General features: G+C 49.3%; 3 protein-coding genes and 1 long non-coding RNA gene across 6 annotated transcripts in view; 3 read left to right on the forward strand and 1 right to left on the reverse strand.

The window, feature by feature from the left end:
* The window catches only part of LOC148645749 (otoancorin-like), a 28,027-nt gene extending 24,735 nt beyond the window's left edge, over nt 1-3,292 (forward strand). The window contains exons 24-25 of the mRNA XM_088611457.1: nt 120-255; nt 1,145-3,292. Coding sequence (XP_088467583.1) covers nt 120-255; nt 1,145-1,227 — 219 coding nt within the window. The 3' untranslated portion in view covers nt 1,228-3,292. The remainder of the gene's footprint in view (nt 1-119; nt 256-1,144) is intronic.
* An 818-nt stretch (nt 3,293-4,110) lies between these two features.
* Nucleotides 4,111-12,188, forward strand: svip (small VCP interacting protein). 2 transcript variants are annotated; one of them, XM_088611463.1, is made up of 4 exons: nt 4,111-4,650; nt 7,298-7,348; nt 10,412-10,531; nt 10,778-12,188. In XM_088611463.1, the coding sequence occupies exons 1-4, from the start codon at nt 4,588-4,590 to the stop codon at nt 10,790-10,792; spliced, it is 249 nt and encodes an 82-aa protein (XP_088467589.1). In that variant the 5' UTR covers nt 4,111-4,587; the 3' UTR covers nt 10,793-12,188. The 2 variants fall into 2 exon arrangements, with proteins under 2 accessions (XP_088467589.1, XP_088467588.1); XM_088611462.1 differs by lacking the exon at nt 4,111-4,650 and adding an exon at nt 6,709-6,888.
* Nucleotides 12,189-14,081: 1,893 nt separating this feature from the next.
* LOC148645751 (uncharacterized) lies at nt 14,082-16,973 on the forward strand. Its single transcript, XR_015928164.1, has 2 exons — nt 14,082-14,957; nt 15,033-16,973. It is a non-coding gene; the product is annotated as an uncharacterized LOC148645751 (long non-coding RNA).
* Nucleotides 16,786-27,324, reverse strand: part of gas2a (growth arrest-specific 2a) — a 44,157-nt gene continuing 33,618 nt past the window's right edge. For both annotated transcript variants that reach the window (XM_088611459.1, XM_088611461.1), the window contains exon 8: nt 16,786-18,691. In XM_088611459.1, coding sequence (XP_088467585.1) covers nt 18,485-18,691 — 207 coding nt within the window. In that variant the 3' untranslated portion in view covers nt 16,786-18,484. The remainder of the gene's footprint in view (nt 18,692-27,324) is intronic.

Below are 27,324 nucleotides of genomic sequence, written 5' to 3' on the forward strand. Positions count from 1 at the left end.
CCCAGCCCCCCGGATTGTAGAACTCAGACAGCAGGCGGGGAGGAGATTCGGCAGAAGAGGGAGAAAGGCTGGACGTTTTCTGTCCGCCCCCGGCTGAGCCTGGTCTCTCTCTCTCTCAGGGCCTGACGGTGGGACAGCTGAGGAGCCTTGGCACAGAGAACTACGCGGCAGTGTCCCTGGAGCAGAGGCAGAGCCTGAGCCTGGAACAGCTAAGGGCTCTGGATGAGAACTCGGGCACCAGGGACAGCTCCTCCAGTAAGTCCTCTTCAGAGCGCGGACATGCGGGGATCTTTCTCCTAGAGACAGGGGTATTTAACGGTGCAGTTTCCAGTGGCTGCCTTCAGGCGTCTGAAGTCATCTCAGCTGGCAACAACGACTGCCCCCTAGTTTCTCTGGATACCTCAGCCTGGACAGCAGCATGTAAATAAATGATCCAAGTTTCGTTGTGTTTGCGTTGAACAGATGTTTTAAATCATTCACAAATTGCGTTTGGGAATGAAAAACTCCATCTTCCTTGTTTAGGAAGAAATACAGCAGAGTGCCTAGTTCTTCGGAGAGTCCGGCCTCGAACTCCCATGTGAAACTGCAAGAGCCAATTCTTGTTCATTCGGATCACTCATGACACGCTCTTAAAACACAACACAGGGTCCTGCAAGGTTGTAACCTTGTAAGACTGGATGTACACGGACTGCATACATTTTTACGCAAAACATGCATGCTCATATCCACAAAACATGTGCCTAAAAGCATGAATACCCAACATAATACGGATAAAAATCAGGAAATGCAAGACAAAGGAATGAGGCACCTTGATCTAGGTACAATACTTCCTAGTTCAAAACTGTAGTCTTAATTCGTTAATCAATTTGAGATCTCTAAAAGCAATGCTGCTCTGCAGGGCTCTGCTTCTGGCTATTTCCAAAGCTTTATGTTTTGCCTTTTCTACCTGTGAAACCTGTTTATTTCCAGCCAATCGCGACTCGCGTTCAGTGAATGAATCATGTTAATTGTATCCTTACTTGCTGTGGCAACACTGATTGTAACCCATCAGCCATGCCAATAAAGCATCTTGAATTGAAATTGAGAGAGAGAGGCCAAAAGCCAGAAGATAACGTCTGCGTTTTTTCTTTTTTTTTTATTTCAGGTGCTGCAGGTGCTACAGCCCGAAATATCCCCATGTTCGCAGCTATCCTCCTGTCTCTGGTGGCCCTGTCCGTTTTACACTAGACAGGCGGTCAGGCCATCGAAGCGAAGTGAAGATTTCAGAGGCACGCCATTCCGCTAAACCAGGGGTGGGGAACCTTTTTTCTGCCAAGGGCCATTTGGATATTTATAACATCATTCGCGGCCCATGCAAAATTATCAATTTAAAAATTAGCCTGCTATATTTGGTCAAACATTGAATTAACTCACCCCTAATGTGATAGTGAAAGCGGCCTGTTGTGATTCCAAACTCCGCTGAAGAGCATTGATTTTATCCAGACGCATTTGGCCTCCCAATTCATTGAGTTTAGCATGTTTTGAGCTGTAATGACGCTCCAGAATTGGCTTTTTTCATTACTGCCAGCGCATCGCCACAAACTAGGCACACAGGTTTGCCTTTGACTTCAACCAAAAAATAATCATTCGTCCATTTCTCTTGGAAAGATCGACACTCTGCATCAACTTTTTTTTTCTTTGTAGTCGCCATTTGTAGGATGTCACACCACTTAAGTTTTAAGAACTATCCAGTGTGTGTGTCGCCAGCGACGCGATTATTTTGCTTTGATCGCTGTTCTAATCCTGCCATCCTGGATCTGGAACATAGCCCACGTCCGTAGCATCGACTCCTGAGGTCTTTTCTGCGTACTGTGATTTCCTTCATCTTCACCTGAGATTCAGTTTTTGCGAGGATTGTTGATCGCGGACGTGTGGATAAAGGTCGGATTGGAGCTATCGTCTGTGTCGACAACGAAGTCGACAACATCGTCGTCGACCCTCGGAGGCAAGGTCACCAACGTCGCGAGGAATCACCTCATCGCATCTCGTCTCATCATCACCTCGGCACAGGCCGACGGGCCGCAGGCAGCCAGCGAGAAGCATACGCGTCTGTCCCGTCATGTACTCCTATGTGTCCTGTCTATCCCGTAATTGACGTTCCTTGCTTGTCCCCCCAAATTTACTTTATTATTATGATTCCTTTAATATCAATCTATGTTGCCATGAACAAAGCTCCCAGATTTATTGAATTTCGAGTCCCGCCTGGGGTTGCCTTGGCAGGGCCAGACCAAATGATTTCGCGGGCCGGACGTTCCCCACCCCTGCGCTAAACCCTCAGCCACGTGTGATTAAAAACCACGTGGTCAGACGGACATGCGCTGCTAAAGGCGCTCTGTCTGCTCTCCTCGATAACTTCTATCGGTGAGGGTTGTGGAATCATGGAACTGTTGACTAAAGTTAATTTTTGACACTACCGTGAAAAATAAAATAGAAAAATGCATTTCGGGACAAATAATACAATAGGAGAGGTCTCATTTGAGAATGTTTTCTTTTTAACATACTTTTTTCTCCTAAAATTGTCTTCATGTAGATGTATAGAAATAATCAGGGGGTTTGGATTGACTGTAGACTTTTAATACTGACTTGTGCGTTAACGTGACGTGTCTTTTTTTTTTGTTTGTTTGCGCGGGAGGAGTCTCCTGTAATTAATTCAGAGGACGTTCAGTCAACTTTCATTTCCCGCAGTTATCATGTTCACTGTGGGACACGCGGGTACTTCTGTAGAAACTAACTTTCCTTTTAGCAGAAACTAAGGCCGAAGCTCAGTTGTTTGACACACTTGTAAAAAAAAAACCCTACATTAGATATCTCGGTTTCTACATTTGTTTGGCGAATATCGTTTTCAAAGAGCTGTCGAAAGTTTTTAGACTGTGCATGCACGCATATGTAGAATACATAATAAATAGCATGGTCATTTATGGGGGCTTGGCAAATGAATAATTTATATGTATACGTTTCACTACTTGTGTTGCACGGCGCGTGTGTGGAAATGAGCTGATGGTTAACTGCAGACATGATTTCTAGCAGATGACACACACACACGCTGTACACCTGCTTGCGTCATCACGCTGCGCCCGGGGCGCGGAGTCGCCGTGATGGAGTAAGCGCGAGAAGGAAAGGGTCTTCTGTCCAGTGCTGGTCACAGCGTGGGAATAACCGTCTGTGAATCAACTATTTTTATAACATAACATGTTGTTTGAAGAAGTTAAAATGATTTTGCAATTCTTTTGAAAATAAAACGTGTTCTGGCTAATGGATGTGTTTTTTTTTTTCCTCCGACACAAGTTTCATCTGAATTATTTTGTATCCTAGCTGTCTCCGTCCTCGTCCCCCGTGTGAAGTCGTTATGGCTGGTATTTATCAGCCCCGGAGGGATATCTCCTCTGTCAGCTCCTGTTGCGCTGCGTGATGCATTAACACCTTTTACAAGAGTACGAGTCCTTTTACCTACTCATTAATCTAGAGACTCCCCCCGAAGAAGGCTCGCTTGATCCTTCAAGAAATCAGCGCGCCCTCTGCGATAACTCCCTTAGGTGTCCTTAAGATGTTGTTTTAAGGCAAAACACCTCTAAAGCAGAAACGCACCTAATGATGTTATTAATAGCCTGGCACGCACAGCAAGCATGAGGGAATACAAGCTCATGCGTGCTCCGCTCGCCTGAGCGGCGCGTGTACGCCATCTTGCGGCCGTCTCTGGTTATTACAGAAGCTTGATAAAGTGCCCACGTTGCCGCTTTGAAAGGTTTTAAAAAAACCTGAAAGGTAAAGTATCTGGCGACCTTTGATCTCTTATTCTTTAGACGTGCTTTAGGTATCGTAACAAGTGGTGATGTCGAATGTAATACAGAGTATTCTTGCTGCTCATATTAAGCGCAGTTAAAATAAACACAGTGCTTTATGTTAAATGCAACCCATTAACCCAAACACCCCTGGCTTTGGGTATATCAATTATTTGTTTGAGTCCTTGCAATTTCAAGTACAAATACATTGAAATTATCCCTCCGCACCAGGCGATGGCGCCGTTTGATTCCAGCCCATGCTGGATTTAGGGAGCAGAGGAGGGGGTTTCAGGACTCAACCAGCTGATTGTAATCCCTCTGGCACAGTGACGTCAGCCCCCTCCCCTCTCCGTTTCGAGGGGTTGGTTCGGGATCAACATAGTACTTTCTGGACAGCCTGTAACGCCTGGCCGTCTTGCGATTGGGAAGTGCCCGTTTTGACCCCATGCCGCGGCGGTTGAAGAAGAGGTTAGGCTGATGCATTAAGGAGAAAAAAAAAATCTGCTGTCTTGAGATCTAGGCTGCGGAGCTGCCCTTATCCCTGCTAGCTGGCGCGGCTGTAGATCCGAGCGACGCACAGATCCCGCACTGTAGACGCACGGCCATGTCGGCTGGAGCCTGTGCACCTGCTGGCCGTCGCGACAGCTGCGCTCACCCGCTGCCGTAGGAGTAGCACATAAACACCCAGCTGTTTCCCGGTCGGCTCATCTTTCTCCTCCTCCTTCTTCATCCTCTCCTCCTCCTCCTCCTTCGACGCTGTTCGCCAAGCATGGGGATGTGCTTGCCCTGCCTGGGTGGGGCGGCCGACGACGTGGTGGTCACGCCGGATCCCGTAAGTGAAGCCGCCTTCGTACTGCTGGTCGCCGATTCAGCTGCGCGATTTACTTTTGGGTGGTTCCCGGTCTGGGCCGATGGCTGTGGAGGGCTGCCGTGTCTGTGGCCCCATCCGAAGTCCACACGGTGTCTGATAAATGTTCTTGCATTGATTGATTGAAGTCGACGTGCTTCACATACCGTTTAAAAGCGATTGGAGGGTAGTCAATATGTACCAGCTGCATTCTGCATTCCTGTTCCGGCAAACTCCGTGGCCGAAACTTATTCTTTCTTGGGGGGGGATGCTCTATTATCTGCGTTTCTGCACACAAAAAAAGTCCGAGGGTCACAGACAGCCGGATCCACGCACGAAGCCGGCTGAAACACCCGTGTTTAGTGCGGGGACAGCGCCGTCGGATATAAAGAGACAGGGGTCCTCACGGTCACCTGAATAATAATCTAGTGACCCAGGATGTGTGTCCCTCGTACATCTTAAACTCCCCGTTTGTTTAAAAGCTCTATGCATAACGCCAGCGCTACCTTCTGGGATGTAAGGATAGTGTCTGTGGCGTCTCTGGCGTTTGGGAGCGGTACCAACGGACAGCGAGGACAGGACATAATTCCTTGCAATATACTGTTGACTTGCGTTTAACGAGGTAGTTCCTGACATAGCGCGGATACCCCAACTCGCATATAATCAGAACACCCCTTTAAGCTCTCCCGTTTCCCTCCCCTTGAACAGCTCAGATCAATCGTGCGTGTATTAGTATGTGTGTAGTTTTAAAGTGTTATGATAACAGTTAAAACCCGGTGTGCTGTCGGCTCTGGAGCTCGGCTGCGCGCCGCGCCAGGTTTGCATTTGTGAAAGTTTCTGCTTTTCGTTTTATTTTTTTTCGGTCACCGACCGCCTATACACGAATTCGCGTGAACATATGTCTCGTAAAACGCGAGTCTGCGGTCTAGCTCTTTGCGTGCTGAAGGACCCCTGGCCTGACTTTGAGGGTAGCCACGCTGGCTGCTGACGGTGGGATCATTCCAGACGAGGCCATGGGATTTGTTTAATGCACCGAGGTCCTGACTAGTTGACATCCTCCACAAAGGATGGCACCTGTTACGTCACCTGACCTGTCACCACAGTGACAAATTCTGTTCCGGGGAAAGAGCACCACCTACTGGTCCACAGTGACCACTTGCAGCAGGAAATGGGTTTCTGAGGAGACCTGTCCCAGTACAAGTACCAGCCAGCTACACCTTGCTATGTCTTCCGAAACGAGATCAGGCTGGATGGGTAGTGCTAATGTGCTGGTCAGTGTTCTGGTCTTTTAAGTAGAAGGTCCTGGGTTCGAATTCCCAGTGAGAGATTTCTTTTGTACCTTAGAGCAAGGTGCTTCAGTGGCATTGTTCTAGTGAAATACCGCAAGTCACTCTGTATGAAAGAGCCCGCCAAATAAACCAGTGTTCAGGCGGTTCGGTCCCTTTTTGTTTTGTACAATTTCAGTTTTGTGGACAAGAGTTTCCCTCGTTTTAGACACTTTAAATAGGAGCCACAGGTTTCCAAAACTCATTGTCATGTCAGCACCAGGTGTGTTTGTGTCTTAGAAAATCAACATGTTGTGTTTACTTCTATGAGGAATTCTAGTCAGGTGACTTCTCCTTCATATCCAGTTGTCTTTATTGCCTGGAAATGACCCCTGAAACCTGTCTGGTCGGACAGATGGTGCAGTTGATTGCTGTTCTGTGGCCTGAAATGTGAGGCATTGAAAGTGCACCTGCACGGATATTTTTATATGTTGGTGTTGGAAAGAATCGGCATGGACAAGTGAATTTCAAACCACAATGAAAGTAAAATCTACACGGTACCTTGCAGTTCACGCCGCGAAATGGACTACATTTTCAGGTCTGCGCAGCGCCGTGTTCTGTGATTCAGAACGAAGCAACAAAACTCCCAGTGAGGTGACATTGTAAACAAGCCCTGTTACTCTGTAAACAAGCAGGCTTGTGAGCACATGTCTTCTAATCCAATAGAAATATCGCTCTTGACTTGGAGTCGGTTTTGCTGACAAATACTACTTGTTAACTCTGCCTGCAGATCATGGTGGAACATCTCTGCAGTGAGATGTCTGCTGCACAACCTGCACTTATCCACTCGTACGTCACAGTACATCAGTCAGGACAGGGACTAGTGAGCAGGAAGGGCCGCCTCGCGTCACGATTCTCATGGCGAGACCAGGGCCTTGTGACAACATGGCGACTTGCGGTACTTTCCCAAAGTTCATCATCTTGCGCTGAATTCTGAATTTGTCAAATTTTGCGATGCCTTCAGTTAATTCATTTTTTTTTGCCAAGATTAATAACAAGTATGAGAAATTGGGGTCTGCAGTGCCCCTATAATCCATATCCCCCCGATGCAGAGGACCAGTGAAGATGGCCAAGAGAGGTTTGCCAGGCACTCGGGTGTTCCCTAAGCCTGGACGTTTAAATTGGGAACGTGTTTCATTTTTAGCCTTTGATGGCCAGAAAGAAATCTTTTTTGAGTTTCAAATTGGTTTTAATGAACAGGATTGTTTCTCCGAACGTGCTCAGTGCTCTGAAGTGCACCCAGAGACAGAGGCACAGCCCTGTTGTTATGTGTCGCTCACGTCTGCGTTCCTGTTTTGCCTCCCCAGGACACACGACGAAGACAGCTCGCGGAGGCAGCAGAAAAGAGGCAGAAAGAGGTAAGTGGAGTCAGGAGGCTGCCCTGGCAGAGCTGAGGCAGCTGGTCTGCTGCAGCCCTTTCATCCCCCAGCAGACAGGTCTGATAGAATTCCCCCCCTTAGGGCAACTCCACACTCGGTCAGCCGGACTCTTCCAGGTTCATTCCCATATCCCGTTTCCACCCGCTGCCCAATATGCTCCGGCCAGCGTCCTGAGTGTACAAGCGGGACGTCTCTGCAGAGTGACTTCGCCGACGCTGGCCGTGGCTCGATTGCAGCTGGACCTGCCGAAGTGTGAGCTGACCTCCAACCGCTGAGAAAATAAAAGCGTCGCTTTTCAGAGAACAGGCCCGCCGGTCAGCAGGCCCTTGGATCCGTGTCCCAGCACGGTGCTGCCCGTCTCGTTGGCCGTTTCTCTTCTGTGGCTGTTTTCGGGCATTTTGTCCGCCTGCTTCCGGTTTTTATTTCGTCCCTGTAAAAGACGTTGTTTCTTTTTAAATTTAGTAGCCCTGTATTTGTAACGTATGGATCTCTGTGTGATCTGCGTCCGTCACAGACTGAAGCATTTAAACAGGCTCCGGTAAAATGAAGACGGAGGGGAATTCTTTCCGGGGCCGGTCAGAAATGGGAAGTTCTGTTCGGATTACCGAGTGTTGGAGAGCAGGCCAGGACAAAACCCTCCAGCCGCGCCTCCGGGCTGCGCCTCTCCTTGTCATCCGGTTATTCCCGAACATGCCGAATGAACCTGCTCTCCGGCAGTGAGAGAAACCGGAGATCGGATCTACAAGGAGAGGATCGGCATCGTGCTGAGAGCGATTAACGTGGAGATGAGAAAAAGGTGGAGAAGAGAAAGAGTGAGGTTCGTTGGAGATGACTTTGGGGCTGGATGAAAGGTTTGTTCTGGTCTGTGTTGTTGTTTTTTTTAAAACCTGAAGGCTGTAGTGCCTGAGCTTGTGTCTTTATAAGGGCACGTGGAGTCACAGCTCATTTTCTGTGCTTCTGGAGCTATAGATTAAAATGTCGTTGCTCCTGGCACGCGTAAAAAAAAAAAAAAGACCACGTTATTTTCTTTTTCCTCTTTGCTTTGAAAAGCTTTTTTTTCCTTCCTTTTTCTTTTTCCTCCCTCCCCCCTCTGAGGAGACCACATAGAGGAAAACCGAGCCAGACACATATGCCTGCTGAACCCAAGACAGAGGTAGCTGATTTGAGAAGGACAGGGAACCTCCTGGCCAGCGCTCTCACAGGCTACTCAGCCTGCAGCCCTTCCAGTCCTGTCCCGTGGAGAATTTCCTTTCATTCCGGTTCCTGAGTGACCGATGGGGAGGATCGCTATAGCACGCTGAAGCCTGGCACTGGAGCGTTTGGCGTTCGGCTTGGAGGAGCTTGGTGATGAGCAGAGCTGTTCGGCGCCACTGCACTGTTTCTCAGCTCCGGTCCTGCAGGATCAGTGAACCCACTTTTCCTCTTTGTCCAACCCACACATCCTCCTGTTAAACCACCATCAGCATGTTTTAAAATGATACACCTTTGCCTGGTGTAATACAAGGGGGACTGCAGTCCCAGTTTCTTAGGCTGGTTATTCAGTCTTGGCAACAAAATAAATGAATTGGCCCTATGTAAAAATATGACAAATTAAACTTAAAATCGTGAACTTTGTGAAAGTACCGTAAGTCGCCACTGTTGTCCAAACTCATGTCTGAGTTCCCCCGAATTGTGATGTGAAGTGGCCCTTCCTGCTCACTAGTCACTGAAATGACTGGTGTACGAGTGAATAAGTACAGGTTGTGAAGCAGACCTTTCACTGCAGAAAGTTAACAAGTACTTAAGAGTTAACAGGTAGTATTTGTCGGCATGACTGTCACAAAGTTGAGAGCAGTATTTCTATTTTACAGTGTTTAATAGGGCTGCATCACATCACCGGAAGTTTTTTTTTGGCCTTGTTCTGTATCGCAGAACATGGAGCTGCACACATCTGGAAATGTAATCTATTTGGTGATGTAAGTCGGCGGTTTTACAAGTCACTGTGCACATTTTCCTTCCATTGTGGTTTGAGATGCGCTCGTCAATGCCGATTCTTTCAAACCCCAAAATATAAAAATAACATTGCAGTTCCCCCATTAAACTCCCACTTCTTCAGTTATAATAATAATAATAATTGCTTACACTTATATAGCGCTTTTCTGGACACCCCACTCAAAGCGCTTTACAGGTCATGGGGATCCCCTCCACCACCACCAGTGTGCAGCCCCACCTGGATGATACGACGGCAGCCATAGTGCGCCAGAACACTCACCACACATCAGCTATTAGTGGGGAGGAGAGCAGAGAGTAATTAAGCCAATTCATAGATGGGGATTATTAGGAGGCCATGACTGGTAAAGGCCAGGGGGAAATTTGGCCAGGATACCAGGGTACACCCCTACTCTTTTCGAGAAGCGCCCTGGGATTTTTAATGACCACAGAGAGTCAGGACCTCGGTTTTACGTCTCATCCGAAGGACAGCGCCTGTTTACAGTATAGTGTCCCCGTCACTATACTGGGGCATTAGGACCCACATGAACTGCAGGGTGAGCGCCCCCTGCTGGCCCCACTAACACCTCTTCCAGCAGCAACCTTAGCTTTCCCAGGAGTCTCCCATCCAGGTACTGACCAGGCTCACACTGCTGAGCTCCAGTGGGCTGCCAGCGGGGAGCCACAGAGCAATGTGGCTGCTGGTTGTGCTCTACCAGTAGTGCTGCACCCAAGATTCTTCCACCTTTTACAATAAATCGTAGCTCCTGGCTTTTGAAGAAGGAAGCCGCCAAGTTCAGTAGCGTGGAGGAGCGGTCGGGTTCTGGCCAGTGGAATGAAGGGCTTCAGTACGTGGCCTGCAGTCGAAATGGATACTTTTCCTGTCACCGTGAAAGAGGATTTGTTTTCAATTACCTGGTGTGAAAGGGGGGCAAGATAAAAATGGGGAGATAGGGGCTGGAGTTCAGAGGCTGTGCCCCATATTCAGCAGGGGTCTAGTGGTGCTCTTTCAGTGGTCTCGTCTCCCTCCCTCCCTCTCTGTGAGGTGACCCCTGTGGCGTTCTTGGCTTGCAGGTGTCTAACAGAGGCATCAAGAACCCGGAGGCGCTGGAGAGGAAGAGGAAGAAGCAGGAGGAGATCGAGAAGCAGGCCGAGACGGCGGCGGCGGCGCCGGCCGGCGGAGGGGGCCTGAGGGTGAGAGACGAGGGCTTGAATAATTGATTCTCCCTGGCAACTTCTCTCCGCTGTGATTGGCCAGAACATGAAACGTTGGCCATCCTGCAGGGAATTCTGGGTGATTCCCTTCAGCGGACTTCAGAGAGGGGGGCTCGTGAGCACCCTGGTGACATGTAGATTTAGAAAGGGGGCACCCTGGGCAAGACACGGCAAGCGTGCATGTTGGGACGCGGCCCTGATCTTCCCTCTCCTCTCTCTTGACAGTGGCAGGTGGGGTAGAGCGCCGGTGGGGGGGGGGGGGATGGGTCTTTCTCTCTGGGCCCTGCCAGCGGGAACAGCCCCGCTGCTCGTCTGGAGAAGCCCCTCCTCTTCGCCCGCCCTGTGGACCGCTTGTCCGCTCCCCCACCGTGATGCGCCAGCGTGCTTCAGCGGACACGCAGAGCCAAAGCCATCTTGTGTAGGAACAGCTCTCTCCCCGCCAAGACTTCTGAATGTGCTCCCCCTGCCAAGGAAGTGGTAGAAACGCACATCGGGACTCGCCAGCTGTGCCCTAGCCTTCAGCATCGGCGCAGCAAATGAATACGAGCTTTTAGATTTGAAGCCAAACAGGATTTTGTTTCATTTCTCTCTTCTGCGTGAATGTATTGCGTCTGTATTTATTACCTGGGCCTCATCTCCGCGGAACCGCACCCCTGCAGTGTAAGAACTGTACAGCAGAGACATGGTACCCGAGACTCCGCAAATAAAATTCCTGTTGGGGAGAATGTGGATGTGGTGGTGCTGGATGCAACAGTGCCCCAAAACCCAGTTATACCTGTGGTTTTCGGAAAATCATTTATTTCTTCAACTGGTTAAACCTGTCGGGTGCAGAGAATTATTTCTTTTTTTTTTTTGGAAATACCATTCAGCTGTTTTTGAATCCAGTGCCATAGACGTAGAGGTGCTTATTGCCATATGTACGCGTACATGAGCGTTCTTATTCGTGCTGATCTTTCGGGAAATGCACAGTACAACAGACAACACCACACGATGTAGACCGTGCATTACAAAAAAAAAATTGATTTGAAACATGATTTGATATCCCTGTTACTGCCCTGTAGTCTGAGGCTGGCAGAGCAGGGTTTGCTCAGTTTTTGGGACAGCACACCTCCAGGGACAAGCAGGGCTAAGTGCTTTAAGTGGTGCTTGAACCTGAATTTCCAAACCAGTCCCCCCAGTCTGGAGGCTGGTATGAAAGTCGTATAGCAGCTCGCAGTAAAGGGAAGCCTGCTGTGGTATACCACGGTAAAAATTGAATAGAGCAAGATACAGTGCGATACTGTTCTGCCATAAAGTGGCAGAAGTGTAGTCAAGCCCGGAGATCTTTTGACAAATTCATGCAGGATAACTATATTGCCAGGTATTTTGAGTTTTTCCAGTTCTTAGATTCCAGTGTAAATTTTCAAAAGTTATTTTTTGGTTTGTTGTTAACTTGTATTGAGGTTAAGAGTCCTTTATTAATCAGACTGTAATAATATATACAGTATAGTTGATTATTGCATTGATTTATCTTGAATTCTTTGTGCCATTTTGTTTTGCTGAAGCAAAAAATCTCCTTCTCCAGGAAACGGCTCTCTCAGATCAGTCTGTTTCTCTCCTTGCATTGATTAAAACGATCTTTTTAGAGAGGACCTCATTCCTGCGATTTTGACTTGCGTATGAAACTGTAGGATTTCTTTAAAATGCTCCACGCTCACAGTTTTAGCTCAGTGTTGTAGCACAGCCAACAAGTGTCAAGTTCGATCATATTTAAAATGTAACTAGCATTAAGTATGTGCCCAAAGGGATATTGATTTGAACGTCAAAATCCCGCGTTTTTGTTGTGCATTAGTGTAATTTATCACAAGAGTTTTGCATCTGTTTGTATTCACTGCACTTGAATCTGTTTCAGCTATTGATCGCTGCCTGTCACCCAGCCCTCTGTGCCCTGCATGGAGAGCGCTGACTTCAGCTCTGACAGAAGAAACATTGGGCCAATGTTTGTGTGAAGGATGCGGGCTGATTGCCATATGGGCAGGATATTACAACACTGACCACAGACAAACAACTGTGCAGCAAAAGATCAGATAATAGTTTACAGCCTAGTCTGGAGGTCTCAAAGCTCACTTCTAATTTGCACTGGGACTGTCTGCCATAGTTCAGCAGCCATATCACCCTGCAACTCACAACTGGCAGCCCTGAAGCGAAGCAGGTGTGAGCCTGGTCAGTACCTGGATGGGAGACCTCCTGGGAAAGCTGAGGCTGCTGCTGGAAGAGGTGTTAGTGGGGCCACCAGGGGGCGCTCACCCTGTGGTCTGTGTGGGTCCTAATGCCCCAGTATAGTGACGGGGACACTGTACTGTAAAAAGGCGCCATCCTTCGGATGAGACGTAAAACCGAGGTCCTGACTCTCTGTGGTCATTAAAAATCCCAGGGCGTTTCTCGCAAAGAGTAGGGGTGTAACCCCGGTGTCCCGGCCAAAATTTCCCATTGGCCCTTATCAGTCATGGCCTCCTAATAATCCCCCTCTCTGAACTGGCTTCATCACTCTGCTCTCCTCCCCACTGAGAGCTGGTGTGTGGGGAGCGTTCTGGCGCACTATGGCTGCAGTTGCATCATCCAGGTGGGGCTGCACATTGGTGGTGGTTGAGGGGATCCCCATTACCTGTAAAGCGCTTTGAGTGGAGTGTCCAGAAAAGCGCTATATAAGTGTAAGGAATTATTATTATTATTATATTTTATTATTATTATTATTATAATTGCTGGTGAACACTCAGATCCTGGACTGCAGCTATTCTGTTATTCCTCTAGCGGCCAGTGGGAGTCACTCTTTCTCCTCCAATAAAAACTTCTCTTCGCTGCGAAGTATGTTTGTAGTATGAGTACAGGATTTATCAGTTAGCCCCTCCACAGAAACCAATTAATCCCTTCTTTTTCAGAGCGACAAAGCGTTTCCTTTGGGAGATGAAATGTGCGCGTACTCTTTTCAGACTTTCTTTGCTGCCTTTCGTCGGCAACATAGATGCCTCTCGACCTCAGGAAGTACAGTCAATATTTGAAGAGGGGTGTGAGGGCGGAGCTGATGAAAGGGAGGTAGTGTTTCATGGTGTGCAGTGGGTAGTTGCCTTCAAAGGCGTGGCCACAACAAAGACACAGTGTGCAGCTGTTGATATCCTCCAAGCAATCGGTCCAGCTGTTCAGGTCTCCCAGAGACGCTATTGGGGTGTCAGGTAAGAAGAGAGCTACAGCACTACTCTGAGTCCTGTGCGATACTCGCTGCTAATGGTATTTTGAAATTTGCAGATCTTTCCATCCTCTTGACCTTGTATGATGAGACTACAGCTCTGTGCTCTGGCTTCACCAATTCATTGTTTAGAGGTAGAAAAATGAGTATTAACACATCTGAGCACTTTCCAGCCATTTTCTAACCATTCAATTCAGGGCAGCAGCATCGCTGGATCCTTTCCTCATAAGGCACAAGCTTAAGTCGACGCAGGCCAGACACAGACACACACATACACCAGGGCCAGTTTTCCCAGAAAAGAATTAACTTGTACTCAGTGATGGGCTGGCATCCCATCCAGCCTTAATAATAACAATTCCTTACACTTATATCTGGACACTCCCCTCAGAGCTCTTTACAGGCCATGGGGATCCCCTCCACCCCCACCAGTGTGCAGCCCCATCTGGATGACGCTCCAGTCCTCTCACACACACCAGCTCTCAGTGGGGAGGAGAGCAGAGTGATGAAGCCAGTTCAGAGAGGGGGGTTATTAGGAGGCAATGACTAGTAAAGGCCAGGGGGAAATTTGGCCAGGACACCGGGGTAACACCCCTACACCCTAACATATATGACCACAGAGAGTCAGGACCTCGGTTTTACATCTCATCTGAAGGACGGCACCTTTTTTTACTCACAGCTGCTGGGCTTCAGTGGGGTGTCAGGGGTGAGTCGCCGGGTTGCGCCCGTGGCACGCCGGGGTGGGCTCTGGTTGTGCTGCGACCCTGAACTGGATTGAAACGGTGAGGAAAGGGATGAACTTCTAGTCCCTTTGCAGAATGTACCCAGGTTCCTTTGCCCCAAACAGCGTGACAATAATGACAGCGCTTAGAGCCCATTTTAAAAATGCTAGGTGACGGAAACGACGGAGTATGATCCTTTCGTTGGTGGAAGCGATAGTTTTTGAGCAGCTTGCGGGCGGTATAAACTTCTACAATAAGACCACAACACCGCCCCGTCACAGGAATAGCGGAAGCATATCCCAGGCTCTCAACACTAGGTGGCAGTGTAGGACTACGGTCAGCTGTCACAGCTTCTGTACTGTTTTTGCGAGGTTTTGTTTTTAAGAATATGAGCTTTGTTTTAGTCGCTGCAGACCTTCGGTGCTTGCAATGGACGGACTGACAAGCCGTGTTACAGAACTCTGTGAGTTAATGCCTGTCGCGTCGTCGTACAATCTGGACGCTGGAGAGACCACACGCTCATCCTCTTTCTTCTCAGTTTTCAGTGTTTCAGTGTTTTCAGCCGGCCGGCCGGGCGTGGGGCGGGAGGTGACAGGAGTTAGTCCACAGCTGAGACGTGCCCCCGCGGTGCTGCCCGTTCGCCAATTAGAGCCCAGCCAGCCCTGATCAGCCGGCCTCACGCCTGGCTCGCTGCACCAAGGCGGCCGAGCCTAACGAGTCGCAATCACACCAGTCCCACTCAGCACCTGTTCGCCAGAAGAAGCGCCACTCGCTCCAGGCCCGCTGAGAAACATTAAAATAACAATGCGAGAAAGAAAAAGACAAAAAAATAACACGGGAAGGCTTCCTGTCGTACGTAGTGGAACAGCTTCGAAGCAGGTCTGCGTGTATTTCTGAATGGAAAAGAAAAATGATTTTGTTTTAAGAATACATAAAGAAAGATGGGGCTTCCGCATCCTGAATGGTCTGATGAAGTTCTTCGACCGATAGCGCCAGCTTTTTTTCCCCATTTCACGACAGTTGTTTTTTTTAATTCCGTGTATTGACATTATAATGCGGTCTTTGCAATTTAAAGCGTGCGTGAGGCCTTTTATTCGCGTTTTAACTCATTCTCCTGGCGCGCCTGTAGAAAAGTCTGTGTCTGTGTGTGGGGGGGGCATTTTAAAACCTGTGTTACATTTTCAATTACAAAACGAGCTCTTGCAACTTGTTACTGCGCCCTGATGTCGTACACCTGCTTGTACACTGGTACAGAAATGGGGCCGTGCTAAACCTTTTCTGCTGCAGACTGAGATCGTGACCAGCGGATACCTCGAAGGGGATATAAGTTGTTTTTGCCATGTAACGTCATTTTCCCAGAGGTTTTGGGAAGAGGAGACCGTTTCCTCCTTTGCTGTTAAAAGCACTTAGTCGTCCGTGAGCTGTAACCCTGAAATTGTCGCCTTTCTTCTCCGTTTCCTGAAACACCTATGACGCACCTGTCAGAGGGGAGCGTTCACAAGGCTGCGTCATCTGTTTCTCACCCGCTGAAGACGTCAGGTAGATTTCTGAACAAGCCTCTCAAGAGGATGATAATTATAGCTGTTAGCCACAGGATAATACATTCATAATACAAACAGCTCTTTCTTATTGGTTTTGCTTCCGAGCCCTGATTTCTGAAACGGACACGTTGGGGACAGACTGTGGGAGCCGTCAGCACTCCTGCGGTCCAATTCTGGCGGAGAGGAGTTCTTATTTGACAAAAAAAAAAAAGTGTTGGGGGAAACTGTGAATCAGCCAGACGTCCGAATATACATTCGGCGTTGATGTTTAGAATTATTCCTATAAATTTACATTCTGCGTTAAAATAAACGTTGCGCTCTCGTCCTAAACGTGACATTTATGGTAAACCAAAAGGCTGTTCGTGGCTGTGTCTGACTTATAAGATGCCCTTGGAAGCAGTTGTGTTTTAGAATTGATCACCTAGAGAACACGGTGTCTCTTTGTCCTCGCTATTCAGGAGCTCTTTAGTAACTGTATGCTATTTCGAAGCTACACTGAACTGCACTGTGACATCCAGTATCCACGCAAAACCCTGAGGCTGTATATCCATAGTGCTACATCAGACTTCATTATGAATTTGTTGGCACCATTATCTTTAGACATGGGACAGTATGTTCGTTTATGTGAAGACCCTTCTGCTGTGTTAATGAGGCTCCTCACTCATTTGCTTAAATCAGGACACGGTGGCTGTCATTTTATGAACATGCTTCTGTCCAGAAACAACACACTGAAGACAAGGGACACATTCATTTTTTCAACTTTGTCTGCATACGTCATTTATTGAGTTGTAATACAACACTTTCCTCTCCAATGATATATTCAGGAGTTTAAATACATTGACCTACAGTAAGTCCAGTATCTTGGGCTTTTTTTTTTTTGCAATTCTAATATGAAGATCTTCAATCTGTTGTTGCATAAAAAGCCAACCCCCCCCCCCCCCCCCAAAAAAAACAACTAAAGAATCGGATTAAAAAGAAACTTGCCGCAGATTGTGTCGCAGATGTACACTCCTGTGATGTTGCCCACACATTTGATTGTCTTTCCTGCAGGAGAAATATGTAAGCAAGCAGTTTTCTTCTGCTTGAAACCGCTGTGTGCCGGCTGTTTCAGATTGAAAGGATTTGTTTTGAATTTGTTCTTCAGATAAACCCAGTCTCTGGTCTACCATCTTCACTGTTGTGAAAGATTTTAAATAAGGCTGCATGTGGTATTTAGGTACATTCAATCTCAATGGAGTTATTGCATAGAAGATAAAACTCTAAAGCCTTCATGAAGTTAAAACTATTATTTGCATAGAGTACAATGCCAGCGGGTGGATAACAGATGTAATGACAACTAGAACATTAGTTAGGAACTGGTGCCATTTACTGTTCTATTGAGGTTGGTGCAACATTCTTTTCAGAGGGAATATTCTAAAATTGTCCCGTTATGAATTGACAACCAGACTATTAGACTGTACTGAAGCTTGGTTACAGATTCATATACAAGCAGATACAGTTTCCAGTTATTCTCACAGATAGAAGACAACAATTATCTTCTCCTTCAAGCATGTAAGATACAGGGCCACCAAGGCAGCCATTACTGTTGCTGTATCTGGACGGACAGACTACATATTTTTCAATAATGCAATAATTTGCAGTTTTTTCTAAGAAACCCTATGAAAAGATCTGGGAACCTTGAGATATTCTCTCATGCACTTTTTCATACAGTAGTGCTGTAAAGAGAGTAATGTCGCCCCTCATGAAGGAATACAGGGAAATGTGGCAAATTCCCTGATAGCTACCAAATACAGTCAAAATAGAAATGTGTATATATCATAAAATGAGGGGCGTCACTAGTATGATTTTTTTAGGATTGTTTTTTTAAAACTAAGGTCTATATGACTAAATTAAAGGGTGCTACATTTAAAATGAGAGATTCGTATGTAAAAAAAAACATTCCATGTATCATATGATCCTATTACCAGTCTCACTCCCAGGCACTGAGATTCTGAGAGACAGAAATACAGTATTCTTATCCCATGTTTTTTTTCTGTCCAAAAATGTGCAGTTAAACATTCCAGCCCCAGACTGATTTACTTTGTTATATCGCCCTCACTCCAAAGTATAGCCCATCCTGCTTTTAGATACAGTATAATATAGAAGACAATAAAATAATAATTACCGACTTCTTCATTGTATTCAGTATAGATAGGTTATTGAATAACCTAATCGAAATTTCCTTTTTTCTGTATCGTGTATATGTTTTTTTGTCCCGTACGTATACAATTACTCCAGAGGGGAACTACTTCAGCCAGTTTTGTGTTCTGCAATATCATTGCCTGACTGGGACAAGAAAGCCAGGGCCTGATTGGCCGATCTAGGATTAAAAGCGTGTCTCTGTCTAGAGGCGGCTGGCGCCCCCTGCTGGCCTGGAGGCCCGCAGGACCCAGGGCGGAGCGGGGAGCCATCACTTCTTGCTCCGGTAGTGGGCAGCCACGACCAGGTAGCTGTCGGGGCTGAGCTCCTTGATGTTGGGGGACCTGGACACGGGCGAGGTCTTGCCCTCCACGCGGGAGATCTGCAGCATGCGGCAGGGGTCGTGCTTCAGGAGGTAGCTCTCGAAGGTCTCCCAGCCTCCGCCGACGCGCACCATCACGTGCTTGTTGTGGAGCATCTGTGGGAGAAATCGGGGTGGGGGGCAGGTGTAATAGTCTCCTTACAGTTCTATAGCGCTTTTCTGGATACTCCACTCAGAGCTCTTTACAGGTCATGGGGACTCTATCGGGAGACTCTTCAGTAAGAGTCTAGGGAGTTTTAGACCTGCAGTGGCTACATTCAGGGGGAGCAGGAAAATGAAAGCGATCTGGGCCATCGGTACATGGGAGGAGAGCCATCTGGAGGGGGGGGGATTTTCCTCTCTGTGGCCTGAGAGGAATGAACCTGGGTTCAGGACAATATGCCGCACTTTCGTCTTCCAGCACAGATCCAGCTTTATATCTGCCAGTGCCAAGTGAGCAATCGTGGAAGTCCATCTCTGAACCACAGCAGCTCATCCCGGTTTGTGAAACAGATTAGAGATGATGTGACTCCCCTCCTGGATGGCACGCCAGTCTTTAACAGCAATGACCTCCCAGCACTGCTGGTCTCCAATCCTACAGCTGGAGCTGCTGAGGCAGAGAACCTCACTCAAGGTTCAACACCAGTGTCTGCAGTGGGAACTCAAACCCACCACTGGTCACGTACAAGTTCAAACACTCTGCTGCCCTACAGCAATCGGGGAAGAGCTCACTGCCAAGTAAATTGACTTCTGTGCTACTGTGCCTTTTATTTCAGGACTATGGTGGGTTAGGGGTGTCTAACATGAGAAAAAGACCTCGTTGTGTGGCCCCAGACCAGACAGATCTGAGCACAAGACGTCATCTCTCTGGTGTAACAGTATCGCCTTTTCCTGTGACATTTCTGAACCCCTGCGATCACAGCACAAGCTGTGGTTTTTTGCAGCCTCTTGATCGGGCACTGTGGGACCTGATTAGCCACAATTACCAGTACCAGTACAAGTCAGGCTGTAGTTATTATCCCTCCCGATGTGTGTTTGTCCACGGGACCACAGCGGTAGAGTCAGAGACCTACACCCACGCTGTCAAGTGCAGTCAATGGTACGAGGCGAGGAGACAGCCAGAGCTCTGCACCAACCACAGGGCTCTGTACAAGGAGGTGAGGGGGCAACTGGTTGCCGGAGAAAGGCTGCAGGTTCTCAGACAGGTCTGGGAAAGGACTCAGCCAAAGGTCCTAGACAACAAGCTGAAGGAGCTCAACTGGATGGCCGTGCACCAGAGGCTGGCGACCAGACAGGTCCTCTACAGACACTCGCTCACCAGGAACCCCCGATGCCCCCGGGACATGTGGTTCACCGAGGTGACGCAGGTCCACATGTTCTGGAGTTGCCCCTTCGCCAAAACGGCGTGGGGCAGAATGGACAACATCGTGCAGCTCCTGGGAGCAGGAGCGGAGCTCAGTCACCAGTGCATCCTGCTGGGGCTGGCACCAACTGGTCTGGACAAGGGGACACAGGACCTGCCGTGGCTGCTAGTGTGTCTCATGAAACAAGGACTGTGGAAGGCGAGGGACACTCTCATCCGGCACAACACAGAGCAGGGAGCAAGGGAGCTGGAGGACAGGGTCTGGCAAGACTCAGAGGGAGGAGGAAGATCAACACGGCCGTGGCACAGCAGCACTGGAAAGGATGGTGGAGCCCTGTACAGGGGCTGAGGCAGAAAAGCCTGTTCCTTTGAGCTCCTGCGGAGGACTGGCCAACAGCAGTTTCAGAGCCGGGACAGGGAAAAGAGACATGGACAACAGCAAGCAGTAGGGCTTGGAGGGACTCCTTAATAAGATAAGATCACTTTATTGGCCATATACAAAATTTCTCACATTAGGAATTTGTCTTTTCGCAGACCCCAGCTTGCTCTCCATGAGACTCACAGACAGGGAGAGAAGCTCGGGGGTCAGAGCACAGGGTCAGCCATTTATACGGCACCCCTGGAGCAGCTGGGGTTCAGGGCCTTGCTCAGGGGCCCAACAGAGTAGGATTCCTCTGCAGGGCGCGGGATTTGAACCAGCAACCTTCCAGCCACAGGCGCAGATCCTGAGCCACAGAGCCACCTCCCCGCCCGATTGTGCAAATCCAGCCCCAGCAACCACTTGCAAGGACTGAAAATGGACAATCGCCCCTTTTTAAGAACCTTTATAACTTCGTAGAGATCCTAAGTTATGTGAGAGCGTGTCCTCACTGCAAGATCGCTAAACGTTGGGCAATAAAGTTGATTTTGTTAAAAAAAGGGGGTTGTCATCTGGCCAGGTCCACTACTCTCAGAATCTCTCCCAATGCCCACGTGGGGGTGCCCCAGGGCTGTCCTCTGCCTTGAAACGGGGGTTCACAGGGGAGGTACCCGGCGTCTTCCAGAGGATGTGCCATGCTGCCCTCCGCCCGCTGAAGCTCTGGGGTGTGATTTATTTCCTTCTGGAATAAAGTACCACTAGATTTATTACCTCCTAATCAAATATTAATACCCCCCCACTTCTCTTTGTGTGCTCGTGCTCCATAAAGGCGAATTATTGCCATCCTAGCACATCGGGCCGTCTTTAAAATCTCATTATGCAAAATAAGACAGGGGACAAAGCGAAACCCCAGCTGAGCACCAGTAGGAGATTTCGGAATGAACAGGACTAATCCTTCTCACGCACGCACACACACACACTCACACAAGCTCGCTTCCCTTTGTAAAGCCGTTTTGTTTGTCTTCAAGGAGGGAGCAGGCTGGTGCTGGAAAAGTGACTGCAGTTCAGGAAATCGAAGGGGGAGCCTTTCGTGATATACCCCAGTAAAAGCACAGTACGTTGCGGGTAACTACGGCGGCGACGTGGTCGGGTGTCATGCGCGAGAGCCGCAGAAAACTCGGACACGGCCTTGTGTGTTAGGAAGCTGGCGTGGAGAGACAGGGACATGAAAAGTGCAGGGAGGCATGATGGGATAGCACAGGGAAGGGGGGGGGCGGCTGGGAGACAGAGACAGCCAAGGTGACAGATGGACTCTCAGATCTCAGCACACAAAGTGCTGACTCTTTGGGAAAAAAAAAAACAGGCCCGGGCAGCCCAGTACTAGAATAATCAAGGGCTATGGTAAAGAGAAAAAAAAAAAACAAGAACCGTTAATCACGTATGATGCATGCAAAATGTGTCACTGGAACGAAATCAGAAGACTGTTCCACCTCCCATGCACTGTGGTCACGTTGAGATAATAAATATTTATACCTGTGTTACACAAGCAGACAGATAAAAAGACAAGTAGGCAGATGGCGTGATAGAGGGGAGACAGATATTCAGGCATGTGGATAAACAGAGAACTCGGATCGGGAGATGGGCGTGTTGACATTGTTTTCCTCTCATGCCTACGGAAGTATCCCGCTACACCTGCTGCAGCCTGTGCCGGGACATTCCGGGACTTGGCTGCCATAGCAACCGCTGCCGGGTGGGGAGAGGGGGCGGGGCAACGCCGCCGCGGTTCCGAGCCAGGCGGCGCGGCGGGCGCGCTCCCGCGGGGCTCCGCGGAACCATCCGCTCGCTGTCAGGCCGGGCACGCCCACCCGCGCCTCCTCCTCCTCCTCCCGGGGGCGCTGACCCCCCGCGTTAAAGCCCCTAGTACAACAAGCGGATTTACGGGCCCCCGGGTGCTAATAACCTGATTTTCATGCGAAGCCGAGCCGTGTGTAAACAAACCCCGCGGCGCAGCCGGCGCGTCTCCGCCCGGGCGCCCGGGCCAGCCCCGCTCCCGCTGGAGGGGCCGCGGCTGCTCGCCCGTGACGGGGTGGCGGCCAGTCCCGGCGAGGTCAGGAGCTGCCCGAGAAGGAGCCTGCCTTCCGGCGGCGTCAGGGCGCCGTCCAAGTGTCGCCGAGCCCCCGACACTGCTGTTTACAGAATGAGAAACAGACGAGTGCCTTAATTTTCCCCTCCTCCCGCCACCTGTGGGTGTGGCAAGGCCGACGTCGGCAGGCGCAGACTGGACGGGACGATACCCCAGTGGTCGGGGCCAAGGGTCTGGGGGTCGAGAGCATGTGACCAGCAGCGACTGGCAACGTGCTGGACAGAGCAGCGCAGAGAGGAGGGAGGGCCTGACTGGGTGCTGACTGTCCACCCCAGCCCAGCAGGTTCAGATACAAACCTGTGCAGGACGGCCAGGTGTGCTATCAGGTTCATTGGATTTGCTCATTAAAGTCTGGCTGGGACGGCAGAAACACAGTCCAAGACGCTCTCACGCTGTCTTGAAATACATAAGCATGAAAAGATCCTTCACCCTTGCTTCTCCAGGACCCCGTGATCTGGCTTTTCGTTAAACGAGACCCAGTTTCAATCTCTTCTCTGTTTCTTACCGTTACTAAGGTAGTAACGGCGTCAGCACTGTATTAGCGTGGTGACAGATGGGAAAGACAGACAGTTGACGTACAGACTATCGATAACGGCCCACACACAATGGCAGCTGCACCAACTCTGGGGCGAAAACACGTCCAGGGGTTTTAAAGCACCCTAAAAATAAAGGGCATTAATACGTGTCCCTATTTTCCCTTCTGAACGAATCCATTTCTCTTCCGCAGCCGTATGATGTAATAAAACATTTATAAGGTGCTTAGACTGATCCGTCCGTGGGAACATTAACAGGCTGGTGTTGTAGCAGAAGGACAGCTCCCCTCCGGCTCCTTGACTGAGGACATAATAGGGTTTTGGCGGAGAATGCTTTTCAATCATGTCCTTCCAGTGCTGCTGAAACCGGATTTGAAGAATCCTTGTCCCTTATTGCAGGCAGGTATTAATGATTGCATTGCCTGGGGGAGGGCAGGGAGGGGGGGGCCCGTTATTAATTTTTAATAAGGCCTTAATGTAGTGTCAGCACTACTGCACCAGGACACAGAGGCTTGTGAGCCTGGCCAGGCCCCTTTCTCCCCAGTGCATCGCAATCACTCATTCCCCCAGATTGGCACTAATGCGGCACACATTCCCCATCCGACAGCTACAGCCCACTGAGGCCTCGACCTCATTTCTGTTATTTACCAAGAGCTCTGAAGGACGCATTCATGAAGATGCCCCGCAGGCTGCAATCAATCTGTGGGCTTCCCAGGCAATACCTACGTCTCCCGTTTATTTCCTCGGCGTCAGCCGGAGCTAGAAGGTCCCCGGAGTGCATGTTCGGAGCAGCTCAGCAGAATGAACATTTTGTCATCAGAGAAGGAGAAAATACTAAACCGGGATCTCGCCTTTGCAACCGGATCTATATGGTCAGCGGCCGGGCTTTTTTTCACAGGCGATATCCTCAGATGTTGACCCTTCGCCCCGGAGGGCCGCCTGACGCCGACGCGGAGATGCTCAGTGTGGCCCGGAGCAGGAGCAGCAGGATTTCGGCTGAGAGGGGCTCCTGCACTGCACCACCTGACCACCCACAGCTCATTAGGCTCTGCCGCAGGTCCTTCTGACGCCCTGCCACATGGCTGGCGGTAGTTAAGAGAGATCGACAAGCGCACAGCATTTCTTTTTAAACACAAGGCCCTCCAGGAGTGATTCACTGCAACTCCATATAAAAGGCACCAGCAGAACCCCTTCAACCCCTCAGTGTCAGGCTGTCAACAGTATTGCCCTTTAACTCATCATGCAACAATGCCAGGTTTGCTCTCAACGTCTGCATGTCTCTGTCTCAGCTTTTCTTGTCTGTGATATTCTAGTGAAGAGGCTCTGGAAGTCATGGGGGTGCCTGACACTCTGGGCCTTCAATCCCGGACTGCTGTCCTCTGGAGAGATACTACATTACTGGCAGAAAATGAATTTGCTCTCAAACCTCGTTTCAGGACCTTTTAAGAGTGTTTCAGTCTACTTGAAACACTTTTAAGAGTGTTTCAGGGGCGGAGTGGTGGCTCTGTGGCTCAGGATCTGTGCCTGTGGCTGGAAGGTTGCTGGTTCAAATCCTGCAGCCGGCAGAGGAATCCTACTCTGTTGGGCCCCTGAGCAAGGCCCCAACTGCTCCAGGGGTGCTGTACAATGGCTGACCCTGTGCTCTGACCCCAAGCTTCTCTCCCTGTCTGTGTGTCTCATGGAGAGCACGCTGGGGAATGTGAAAAAAGAAATTCCTAATGCAAGAAATTGTATAGGGCCAATAAAGCAATCTTATCTTTATCTTACTTTAGCCCCACAGATGGCTTTCAAAGAGCCTGACAGCAATATCAGCACCACAAGCGTGCCTGCAAAAATGTTTTTCTTCTTCTCCTTTTTTTTTCCCAAGGATTTCTGTTTATACTGAATGCCGCTTTGGGAAAACGAGGAGGAGAGAGAGAGAAAAGAAAATGAAAGGAGGGCAAATCAATAGGTGGAGAACAGGAAAGGAAAAGCAACATGGACTTAATCAACACCTCTTCCAAAGCAGCGCGTGTGAGGAGAAACAGCCTTGATGAGCACACAGCAGGAGGAGAGACCGCCGCAAACTGCTCCTCCTTTGCCCTGCTGGCAGCAGGCCTGGCTCAGAGCGCTCTGGTTTAGTCATCAACACAGAGGCGGCAAGCTCAGAGCATAACCAGCTTTCTACCGTGCGCGAGCTCCAGCCCTAAGTATGTGTCCAATCCAGTGCGTGTGTCCCGGACAGTTCTTTCTGGGCCCTATGCAGACGACACAATCCGGATTTGCGAGGAAACACTGGGGAAAAAGCCATGCAGGGTATGGAGACAGGGGGCGTGTCCTAGGGGTGCAGGTGTCCAGGGGGAGTGAGTCCGGGGCGAACAATCCATGTAGAAGTCCAAACGGGTAATCCAAGACAGAAGCTTAACTCCATGGCCAGGCGATCCATCCGGGGGATAAAGAACTGGAACCCGGTCGGAACCGGCGGGGGGGATCAGGAACAGAAAGTTAAAATCATAACGGAGCCAGACGCAGCAGGACCCGGGCTCTCACGAAACGGGATTCAATGTAGAGCCCCGATTATCGTCTGCGTCTGGCTTTTAAGGCGGACTGGAAGGGGGTTCGAATAAGGAACAGGTGCGGGGAATGAGACAGAACAAGGAAGGGCTGGAGCGTCCTTAAGAGGAGGGGTTAACGATCGTGACAGTGTGGTGTGTGGCTTTGCAAGTGAGAAATAACTTTCTGCCTATAGGAAGGCTTTCACGGCTGCCATCTAGGTTTAAGTGGGCAAACTGAACTCCGCTCCAGAGAGCGCAAGCGGCCGATTTAAAGAAGTCTGGGAGAGCTGCCACCCTTAGCTGGGAAACCCCCAAGTGCCCACTGCCCTGCTGTTGCCTGAGCCCCCTCGCCAGCCGGCCATGCCCACTAACCCAGCCACCGAGGGCATGAGCTCAACAAGAGTTCGGCCGCTGTCTGACTCCCAGCACGGAGAAGCTCCCCGCCGTAACTGGACGCCTGCGCTGTTTCAGTCCCAGTATGGTAAAACTGAGAGGTGTATCTCTCTTTCCCAGTAAAGACTCCTAGTAAAAACAAAGGCCGGGGGAAAGCCTTAATGATTTTTTTTTTCTAGACTAATGGCTCACTGGGTGATGGTGCCTTGTTGAATGAAATCTTTTTTTTTTTTAATTGGTCTTGCCCGCCAGACCGCTGTTACACACGGTGGATTCGGGAGTGCTGGAGTGCAGGGTTATTAAAAGGCCTGTGTGGGATGTTATAATGAGGTTCCCGTCTCTCTCTTTCTTCTTTTAACGAGCGAGCCAATTCCAGCTTGCTGCTGGTTACATTTACAGCCTGGCTCACGAGCAGCTACATCATTACGAGCTGTACCAGGCCAGCCAGCACACACTGGGAACCACAGGAGTGAGAGGGCAAGGAAATCCTCTATTCACGGTGCTAATGCGGGGTCTGTTTCCAGGAAAATGTGCTCCAAGCTGGTTGCCCCTACTCCGACACCAGGCCTTCTGCAGAAGGATACTGTATCCCCTGGGCATCCAGGGGGGTAGAGGGGGCCAAAAATGTCAAGATTTCCTCTTCCGATCAATTGCAAAACAGGACGCACTGTGGGCTTGGGTACAGCAGGTACTTATTATAATTTGAAAGAAAACACTACGTCTATATCCGTACTTTCAAAGAAAAGGACTTTTTTTTGTGGGTGTGAATTCGTCACAAGCTTACACATTTAGAACATGCAGGAAATGTAATGTTTTTGGTTTCCACCTGACAGATGATCCACAGGCTTCTTTTTTTGTGTTGCCATGGTTATGCGATCGGGCACTGCAGCTCCTCGGTTTGTTTGGCGTTAAAACGGAGTTATCTGAGTCACGCCGACACCTGCACTGCCGAGTCTGCCTGGTCACGAGGCAGCACGTCGCTGGGTGCCAAAATGCTTTCAGCTGCAGTGGATACAATTCCAATTAAAATCTGCCCTTCTGGGTGGAATGTATGGATTGGCTGGGGCATTTCAATCCTGCAGGCCTCTCCTAGGAGCTGGAATCCACACACCGTAGTGACTTCTGAAGAAGAAGTCTTGTAATGTTTGTGATGTGCAGGGGGTACCATTAATTTACTGTACTGACCCTGATTTTACTTTTCGCTCTTTTGCGAAAAGCAAATTAAAAGCCCAAAAATTGCTCTAAGTTAACAAGAACATCAGCTCTGCACCAAAACTAATGTCTGGATCGAAGCGCATCTTTTTTTTTAGACTTGCCTGCTTAGGACACAGAATTTATAGAGGGGTATTTGTGCTGAAATCAGCTTACCTCACCTGATCTCCACCTCTGCAGCAGCGCGCACATATTTATTTATGATTGCAAGTTC

Source organism: Lepisosteus platostomus, chromosome 18 (assembly GCF_059453375.1).
Source record: "Lepisosteus platostomus isolate fLepPlt1 chromosome 18, fLepPlt1.hap1, whole genome shotgun sequence".
Lineage (NCBI taxonomy): Eukaryota > Metazoa > Chordata > Actinopteri > Semionotiformes > Lepisosteidae > Lepisosteus > Lepisosteus platostomus.